The 10,539-nt window shown below is 34.0% G+C and overlaps 1 protein-coding gene across 1 annotated transcript; it reads right to left on the reverse strand.

Annotated features, from left to right (window-relative positions):
• Positions 1-7,319: 7,319 nt before the first annotated feature.
• LOC108211257 (NEP1-interacting protein-like 1) lies at positions 7,320-9,560 on the reverse strand. Its single transcript, XM_017382806.2, has 5 exons — positions 8,992-9,560; positions 8,481-8,659; positions 8,125-8,208; positions 7,844-8,011; positions 7,320-7,729 (listed from the first exon to the last, which is right to left on the reverse strand). Exons 1-5 carry the CDS (start codon positions 9,155-9,157, stop codon positions 7,607-7,609), a joined length of 720 nt encoding a protein of 239 aa, XP_017238295.1. The 5' UTR covers positions 9,158-9,560; the 3' UTR covers positions 7,320-7,606.
• Positions 9,561-10,539: the final 979 nt, after the last annotated feature.

Below are 10,539 nucleotides of genomic sequence, written 5' to 3' on the forward strand. Positions count from 1 at the left end.
TGCATGACAAGTAATTCTTTCTCGTTATCTCAAGAGCCTCGAATTCAAGTTTTATAAAATTTGACATATCGTAAACTAGAGTCAAGTTCTACGGAGTACAAAAAATATTGGAGTACTGGAGTACAAGATTGATATAATATAATCTAGTCATTTAAATCTTAACTTTTTTTTGTTCTACAATATTTGTAAACATCCAGCAACCTGCAGATTATGTTCTACAACATAAACATTGTAATCAAAAGATAGAACAGTTACTTTTATAAATCGTAGGACATTATGTTCTGTAATATAATTTATAAGCAGAACAACAATCTTAATGCTTGTTAAAGTTGAAATATATTAATGATTAATAATAATTATGTTTATTACTACTTCTAAATAATAAATTATATATAAATTTGGATAATCATAGATATTATTTATCATTAAACTAAAAAATTATGATTTGTACTCCAATACTCCAATGTTTATATGTACTCCGTAGAACTTCACTCTCGTAAACTATACAAAAAGTGTTAGTAAGAGCATCTCCAATGGTGCTCCTAAGTCATTCCTTAAACAATAATATAAAATGTGGCTCCTAGTGAGTTAGTACATTGAATAACGTGTGAGCTCCAATGCTACTCTTTATAGTTGCTCTTAACTCATATTTTATTATTATTTAGGAGAAAAGTTGGAGAGAGAAGTGAATTGAAATAGAAGGAAGTGATTATTTTATTCAAAGGAAATAAGTTGAGAGCACCTAGATGCTCTTTAAAAGAAAAGAGAGAGAGGAAGCTCTTAAATTTTTAAAGAGCTATTAGGAGCTCATTGGAGCTCTAATTTTTCATATCCTCCTAAATTTTAGAGTTAATAACTTGTTTGAGGAGCCCACTGGAGTTGCTCTAAAATATATTGAATTTTTATTACAAACAGAATAACAATAAATTTAGTATCTGTGATCAAAAAAAAAAACAATAAATTTAGTATATTACAATAAGACTAATATATCCGGAGTGAAATCGTTGAAATAATCTTACAAATATCGGTATCGTGCACAACGATGAAACATTATTTGGGTGAATATTGACAATGTCGGCGACCTCACTCGCATTTCCGATGTTTTTTTTATCATCATCATCCTCATGACAACAAATTACAGAACCGACATGGATAGATTATACAAGAAGTAATCAAGTAAATTAAAGAAAGTGCACAGTGACGGTTATTATCCAGTTAATATCTCTATTTCAGATCATTGTAAGATTTCAAGATTTTATGTTATAATTTGGTTTGCAATAGTCTCTTTTCTCCCACGCCTTCAACCTTGCAATCCGTGAAAGTGATGGTTTAGGATTTCTCCATTCGTTTCCTCCACCGGACTTCACCAACCATCACTGACAATGGGGAAAGTTGAGGTAAGTCCCATGTGAAGAAGGCCATGAGCTAAGGTATTATATTAATATTGTATAACACACTATTTTATTTGTTATATTTATTATGCACTAAGCCAAGCTCTTCACGGAAATAATCTTTCTACTTTAATCTACTTCAAGGGCAGGGGCACGGTTTGCGAATACTTTACCCTCCTCAGACCCGGCTTTAAGCGGGATATACTGAGTATGTTGGACTTGGTTTAGTTTACTAATATATCACAACTATAATATTAAAAAAAAATTATATAAGCTAATACGTTAAAATATCTAGTCTCATCATGCAATAATTATAAATGATTATCAACAAAGGTTACTCCGCTAAATTTATTTCTAAACTATAAGAGCATCTTCAAGAGACTCTTCATTTAGGCTCTTAACTTGAAATTTGAGAGAGAGGAAAAATGTTACTCCAAGAGATTTTTAGTGGACCTTTAAATCACTAAGAGCCTCTTGTTTCTCTCTCCTCTCTCCTCAAAGTTAAGAGCCACCACATAGCTCTTAACTTATTTTTTTACAATAAAAAATTCCTTCCTTCCAATTCATCTCCTTTTAACTTTGTTATAGTGGAGCCCAATATGAATAAAATATGAAATAGAGAAGAAATATAGAGAGTATTGTTGGAGTTTACACTCTTAACTTTGTACTAAATTGCTAAGAGCATCTCCAATAGTCTCTTAAATCATTCTTCAAATATAATATAAAATATTGACTCTTAACAATTTAATGTACATTCATCTCCAACAACACTCTTTATATCCACTCTTTAAACAATATTTTATTATTAAATGAATAGGAGTACAATACAAAAGTGGAAAGAGAAAGTGGGTGCTTGTATTACTTTATAATAAAATATAACTTAAGAGTGAGTGAGAGACTCTTAAAAGAGAGGAGAGCGTAGAGATTCTTAAGGTTTTGAAGAGCCTCTAAGAGTCTATTGGAATTTGGAGCTTCCATTTTAGTAATGCTCTCTATTTTTTGACTTAAGAGCTTGTTTAAAGAGCTTGTTGGAGATTTATATATTATATTTAAGGGCCAACTAGGAGTCTCTTGGAGATGCTCTTGCACATAAAATAAAATTAACAGAGGATGAGCTACAAAATTTTATTCTTATACTTAAAGATTTATAAACAATTATATGCACAAAACTAGCATTAATATTAATATTAGTTGCATATTTAAAACTTGTGTCATTTCTGTAATCAACAAGATTCACAACAAAGCCTCTTGATTCTTGACCGTTGTTAATTTGTATTCATGTTAGTCACCAACAACGAAATGCTAAAAGTGTCCACTTTACATGAATTTAGGGCATCAAAATCACTCAACCAAATCAAGAACACAATATTATTCAATTTTATTATAAAAAAAACTCAAAAATTATACTCAATGTCATACTGCTGAGGCATGAGTCTAACATTTAGTAACATTCCTCTACAACATATAACATGTTTACAGGATCTGAAGAGCCAAAGTAATGGTTGACAAATAATGCAAAGAAATGACATGATTTACTATGCGGAAGGCAACACATGCAGAGTTTTAAGTGACTTTATATTGTAACAAGATAAACATGTATGGTGACAGATTCAAGATTTGTAATTACGGGGCTAAACCCCAGAAGATTAAAATAGTACAAAACCAGAAAATTAAAATAGTAGTATAGTATTATTGAAAGAATTGTAATCAAGATAACGCATGTAAATTATAAATAATCATATACTCCCTCCGTTTTTTTTGTATATGTCACTTTTGACTTGGGCACGTAACTTTACTTTAGGTGGGTTGACCGGATAATAAAAACTATTATTTTTTATTGATTTTTTTTGTGAATTAAAATTTTGATTATATATTTTTATTCAGAAAAAGAAAATTTCAAAAATAATACTTTTAACTACCCGGTCAAAGCACTTAAAAGTGTGTGCCAAAAAGTCAAACGTCATCTATTAAAAAATAGAGGGAGTGTGATATTATATTATATTATTTAACATTTTCATACCTCTCGATTGAATGAGATAAGAGAGATTGTTCCTTTTGAATCCTTATGCAAACTAAACTGCTTTCAAAATTTTGAGCAATTTGTGCTGATAACGTGTTAGAAATACATTATAGATAAAACGCATTTAAGAATGATTAATATATTATATTTGAGAGAGATGATCTATAATGTAAAACATAAAGACTTTATATATGTACAAGGGAGTTACAAGAATTTAAAAGGTCAAAATATATAAGTTGTACAGTATGAACTAGAAAGTCAAGAGACTCTTTTCTACAAAATTCTAGACATCCATATTACAACAGAAATAAATTTTGTTCAATCTTTCTCCCAAACCTTAAACAAATAGTTCCTCTTTTTTATTTATTTAAATTTAGTTGTTTTTTTAATTCCTACAGATACGATGAATAAGTAATGAACTTTTTTCGAAATTAATGTTGAACTGGAAAACAGTATGCTAACGAAAGCAATCCAGATTTTTTGTTAACAGGTTTTCAGACAGGCTTCCTTTCTTTGTTTGGTTCATGGTAGAGTTCCGTGCATTATTATTTTCTTCTTCACTAGTCTGCATAGTTATCGTCAGCTTTCTAAGAATGTGGGAGGTGTACTTTAGATTTTATCCCGCGCGGGAAGGGAACTAGAGCGGCCGCTTGAGTTAACTTAAAAAAAGTAGTTTCTTGCTTAAAATAAAAAAATGGAGCAGAATTAAAAATTATAAATTATTAAAATGTTTGAAAAAGAAGCAGAAGTCGTAAAGAAAAGTTAGCATTTTCTACTGCCAACTTCTTTCTCACGACTTCTTAAAAAAACTTCTCACTACTTTACACAAACGGGCCAAGAAAAACGTAAAAAGCAGTAGGAACTTCCGTTGCCCAAACAGGGGCATAGTCTTCTTACCAGGCTATCAACAGATTCTTGCTCAGAAACTCTTGGAGAAACGATGCAGTAGGGAAGAAGATGACAAGGTATCAGTTTCCGTGTTTCTGTCATTGTTTATGTTTTACTAGTGCACGCATTTTAGTCACGAGGAAAGGTTGATTCTTCATCCATACTCGTGCTCATTTAATCTTTTTCGAGGAGATCTTATCAATATCAAAACTTGAAGCACTGGTATCTAGACATCTCAAGCATTTTAAGCCTCTGTATCAGCACTTTGATCACCCATCTTTGGCCTACATGTTGCATTATTCTTGTAAAAGATAAGAATTGAAATAATCTTCTGTACTGCTTACTTTCTAAACTAGGCATTGTCTGCAGTTCAGCAATATCAAGAAATGGTTACATGCTCGCGACTTAATCACTGAGTAACAAGATGATCGATTAGTAGATAAAGATCTCTTTGACTCTGAACCCCATGCTCCGAAAGTAGAGCTACCTCAGGGTTAATTTATCGCTCTATTTGAAATTATTGGTAATGGAGGGGTATTGATTATGTCATTAACGAGCTAATGGAGGGGTACCGAATCCCCTGCACCCGAATCCCCATAATTTTAAAATTTGCTGAATTCCCGTGTACCCGCACTAAGCATCCCCGCACCCGCACTTATGCTTCCTAGATTTTGAAACATAAACAAATTATTATTTTAATTTTTCTTTTTTGCACAGTACCCCCATTTTGCTTGAGCCCGGCCTGACTCGCTTCATAAATATAGGATTCCGTGTAATAAGCCTTGATATGCAACCAGTGATTCTCTGAAAAGTGGAACCAGATTTAAGTTTAATAAGCCCAAAATTCTTAAACCTTTGCAGATAAGTGGTTGAAGTATAGCCTCAGCTAGGATAAATTGCTCAAGCAAAAATTTGCTTCTCGGAACGCAATTTTGTTGCTTGCCTCTGTTCAGCACGGGATTTCTTGGATGCTAATTTCCGCTCTACATCCAGTGTTCTTATATAGACGCAATGAAGCTATTAAGAATATTTGGAATCAAAATTTAAGTTGTTTCCGGGATAAATATTTCAATGCTGCTACAAGATGATGATCATTGTAGTTAGTCACACGAAAACCTTCCGCAAAATCTACTTAAACTACTATAGAGGGTAAGGGTAACAAGCAAGCACATAGTCTAGAGTCTGGACATATCTTCCGGAAATATTCATGTAGATATTGTTGCGAAACAAAAAATTTGTTTGACGAGTCTCGGGTACACTTACAACTTATAAGTGTGATATTTGGATCCAATCTACGAGCTTAAAGCAAAAAGTATTCCAGGCCTCATGGGCAAACATGGTGCCCACTATTTGGAGAGCCCGGTTTGGATTTATTACCTGCTTAGAGTTTAATAGGGTAGCTGCTGCAATCTAATTCCTGGAGCAGCATTCAATTGGGTAGTCCCCTCCACATTTTCATGGTGTTTTCTAATCTTCCAAGCTTTCCGCTTTTCCTGTATCCTGTTTTTCTGCCCCATGTTGCATGTGAAAGAACCATCTAACGAGGCAGTGTTAATTTTCCTGCTATCTCAACTCTTGGTCCTCAGGGAAACAACTCTTAATATATATACATCTTAATCTCAATCTCCTTGACACTCATCTATCCTTAGGCTGTGTTCATTTGGATGGAATAGAATGGGTGAGAATGAAATGAATTTTGTACTCTGAATCGGGGATGATCAAGGAAAATATTTATAATTTTCATTGCTTCAAGGAAAAGCTAGTATTCTTAGCTTTTTATAAGTATTTCTTGACCTTTTACACAAACGATACGAATAAGTGCTTCTAACTTATAAGTCCAGAAGCCGGGCTTAAAAGCATGGGCCAAACAGGCACTTAGACTCGCTCACATTTACAAAGTATGTGAGGTTGGATTTCAAAGTGCATCATTACTAAATCACTGATTTGTTATTATGGCACATTTCATTTTTCCCATAGTTAATAAATCTCTTGATACAAAAACTAAATTATACATATTTGAGGATATGTAGCTCAGTCCTTGGAGGTACCACATAATGACAGTGAAGTTCATATATCTATTGGAGCTTAGATTCACCCAACCTGCATCAGCTTCCCATCAATACAACAAAGCCCACTATCCCTTGCTTTAAATGTTATCCACAGGACTTCATATATGCATGTCTACTGCCTTTCCAGATGATAGTATTTCTCTAATCATAAGTATTTCATTATACCGGGAATCAAGATCAGTTTGCATGCACCTCGACTAATCCCGGAGTATGATTAACACATCACATTATCATCATCTTCCTCTAGTTAGTACTTACTGTGAAAATAGAAAGATATTTTCAGACAAGTGGTATTAAATTCTATAGAAACCAAGGGGGGAGAATAGGAAGGTTATGAATAAAGGCAAAATATAGTGGTAGTTGTCCTCCTTGTACCATATAATAAATGCCAATCTGCCAGCTACCTCTCAGTTTTATTCTTAATATTTTGGCCCCCAAAGGCCAAAGCTGTGGTTGTTCTCATGTGACGTTTTTGAGCAAGGTTTTTGACTTGGTTCCCCTAAATAAACAAAAAGTCTACAAAACCATATGTCAAATCTCTATTTTTCCACCTATCCTTGGCAAATACACCCTTGAAGGTAAGCTGTAACTAGGGAACAAAATCATTTAAAATTCAATTTGATCTAACCATCCCAAACTCACCTAAAAGTAGGAAATCCACACCAAGAAAAGCAACAAAAAAAACCCATTTGTCAATACATTTAGCCTCTCTCCATAATTATTCTCACCAGCATCTGTAAATATACAATCTGCATCAAGAAGGTAGTACTGAAATCAAAATCTTCAAGATGCTAAAACATTGTCAATGAAACCTAATAATTTCGTATGAGGTATAATCTGACAGCTCTCCTGGTAACAGTGGGTATATGGATAAAGTTTCAGTAGAAAATTACATATGAGTATTTACAGTTCTTCAATGGCTGTTCTAAAATATAATTCTGCAATTGCCTATATCCGAAAAATTAAGAGATGCAATGCCATTCAACTGATAAGCAGGGTACTTAACAATGGGAGTCCGATATGCAACAGTTACAGAGAGTAGTAAACGTTAAAATTTATACAGTGCACGATCATGTACAATGATCAAGCTCATGGTAACTTCTTGAACTATCTACAAAATGACTATCTGAAAAACTGGTATAGCTGAGGGTAAATGACAACATAGGAAGGTCACCTACCACTTAAAATTACAAACAAAACGACTCTTCTCATATTGTTATTTACAAATAAAGCCTCGATTATAGATCTCTTCTGCATAATGGGCATGAACCATGTCTCACCAGCCATTTATCAATGCAAGGTAGGTGAAAGATGTGATGACATTGAGGTAAACTTCTAACAGTCTCTCCGAGCTGAAAATCCTGAATAAAGCCAAACACATTACTCTTATGTCAAAAATATACCAAGAAGAATTCAGCTAAGAACGGAAGTAATAGGTAATATGTAGAAATAAAAGTTTTATAGTGGCAGCCTACCTGGAGGCAAACTGAACAACAGATTTTCTCGCCAGAAGCATCTACATTGTGATCTCTTGTAATTCTGATCTTGGGAATTTTCTCAACAGAATCTCCTGCCAAACCCTTGGCACCACCAATGTCGAATATGTTGTGCACATCATCAAAGCTTGTTTCAACAGCTCCCATCTAATTGATTAATAAAGAAACATATTTAGGCAACTTTTACTGAATATTGCTGCTGTTAACTAGCAGAGGTTTGGACAGCTATGGATCAAGTAAATAACAAAATGGCATGTTACCTGGCTCTGCACTGCACTTAGCATAGCTGGACCGATCCTCTCACGAACAAGCCTACCACTTAAAAGGCTTGCAAGGACATCTATCTGTAAAAGATATTAGAAAGTGATCAATTAAGCACAGCCCTTTAGTGAAAGAACACCCATCTGTAAATTCTCAGCACAGTGGTCAATTAAGCATAGACCCTTGTTATAATCAAGGAATAAGAGAAAATCCCAACAGAAAGAAATACGAATATCCATTAACTGCCGATGATCCATGAATTCTTTTCTCACAGTTTGGAAAAGATCTATTAACCAAACTAAAGCCTAAAGGCCAAATTGCTAATGCAAAGAAGTAAGGTATCCAAAGTATTTACCAAGTACAAAAGACAGCCGAGGCCAGATTCGTCCGACTGCCAAAGAACGAGGGATGATTCGAAGACTTCAATGGAGAAAACAGCACCAGAAATGGCTCCCACCGCAGCCCCGCGAACAAAGCCACTCTCCGTTTCTTGGCCTATTAAAGCTCCAGTCATGGCCCCTAACAAAGTACCCACTGCAGCAACAAGACAATTCATATTATTTCATCAAATACTAGCCCAAATCAAAACTCCAATTCTAATGTAACCACTCCAATTATCAGGCAACAAACTTGAACAAAAGAATCCAGCTTCTTATCATTACAAAAAGGTACAATCTTGAAATACAATTTCACAGCCCAACATCTTAAAAACCCAGTCAAACAATAAAATGGCAGAGTTTAAAACAAATATGATAAGAATCATAATTGCAAAACCCAAATGACACAATCATAAAAAACCAATATAAAAAAATTATGTGAAGATAAATTACAAGAAAGAAAATTAAAGGGAAAAGAGAGAGGCTGACCTAATGCAAAGAAAAAGGTAAAGATAGCAGAGAAAACATTCCCCAAGATAACAGAAACTGCAGAGCTGAAATATTCTTTGACCTTAAACACCAGATTAGATATAGAAAAAGATGAAATTGTTGATGAAGGAGGCAAAGAACGAGATGGGTATGCATAAAATTCCATGATTTGAGAAAGAGATTTGGTTAGTTATAAAACAGAAAGATAAGAAGAAATGATCTCTCTCTCTCTTTACATATACACACCAAAGAGAAGGAAAGAAGGAAAGAAGGAGATTGCTTCCTAATTAAGTCTGTCCTTGACAAAACAAACCTACTTGGAATTGGTACAGTTTCCTTTTAACACATCAAATCAATATCGAAATTGTTTAAATGGTCTGATAAATCAATCGAATTTGTGGGTTGATGGAGAGATTTGCAAAGTTTGAATTTTTTTAAGGGACACTAGTACTCTGTACTGTATAATGAGAGAGAGGGAGAGAGATTTGGGTTGTGGGGATTATTAATTTGGGGAGGTCTCAAGAGGGGGGCTTTTAAATCAACCACCAATTTATCTTTCATTCTTCTTTTCTTGATCGTTTCGTTGGTCTCTCTCCTCTCTCTAAAACATGGTCTCTGGAGAGATAAAATTGGTGGTAGACCTGGCAATTCGTGCAGATCGTGTACTTTCGTGTCGTGTACCTTTTCGTGTCGTGTACTCAAAGGCCAAACACAAAACCGACCCGTTTAGCGTTCGTGTATTTTCGTGTCGTGTACCTCCGTTTTCGTGTCGTTCTCGTGTCGTGTTTCGTGTAAAATCGAATTTAAATATAAATATAAATAAATATATAAATTAATGTAAATATTAGATTTCTAGGCAAAAAATTTACAAAATAATATGAAATATATATATTTAAATCATTTACACTTACAATATTATAAACTATGTATTATTTTAAAAGAAAATATACATATATTTATTATAAATATACATATTTATAATTAAATATTAATATTTAACTATTAAATTATATTTATTTCGTGTACCTCGTGTCGTGTCGTGTACCCGAAGGGTAAACACAAAACCGACACGACATCTCAGTCGTGTACTTCGTGTCGTGTACCTTTTCGTGTCGTGTACTCAAAATGCAAACACAAACACTAAATTTTCGTGTCGTTTTCGTGTCGTGTATTCGTGTCGTATTAGAATTTGCCGGGTCTAATTGGTGGTTGAGTAGATATTTGTGATGCTGGTGGGTCCAACTCTGTAACAAAGACATTAATTCGTACTCCCTCCGTCCCCCTGAGTAGTATACATTGGGGGACGGGGATGCGGCACGGACTTTAATGCTCCTGTAAAATGTAGTTGTGTAATTTATTTTTAAAAATTTCTTTTTCTGAATTAAAGTTTGAATGTTATATTTTTATTCAGAAAAAGAAAATCTCAAAAATAAGTTACGGAACTATGTTTTATAAGAGCATTGAAATGCGTGTCGAGCAGTTGAAAAGAAACGTATACAATTAAATGGGACAGAGGGAGTATCGTAGTAGTCGTAGTTACTCCCTCCG

This window comes from Daucus carota, chromosome 3 (genome assembly GCF_001625215.2).
Source record: "Daucus carota subsp. sativus chromosome 3, DH1 v3.0, whole genome shotgun sequence".
NCBI classification, from domain to species: domain Eukaryota; kingdom Viridiplantae; phylum Streptophyta; class Magnoliopsida; order Apiales; family Apiaceae; genus Daucus; species Daucus carota.

Excerpts from the sequence above, each read along its gene's own strand:
- LOC108211257 (XM_017382806.2), bottom strand. The coding sequence starts at position 9,157 with ATGGAATTTTATGCATACCCATCTCGTTCTTTGCCTCCTTCATCAACA. Across the intron at positions 8,012-8,124 it reads TAAGTGCAGTGCAGAGCCAG|ATGGGAGCTGTTGAAACAAG; the intron begins GTAACATGCCAT and ends TTAATCAATTAG. Across the intron at positions 7,730-7,843 it reads GTTGTTCAGTTTGCCTCCAG|GATTTTCAGCTCGGAGAGAC; the intron begins GTAGGCTGCCAC and ends GGCTTTATTCAG.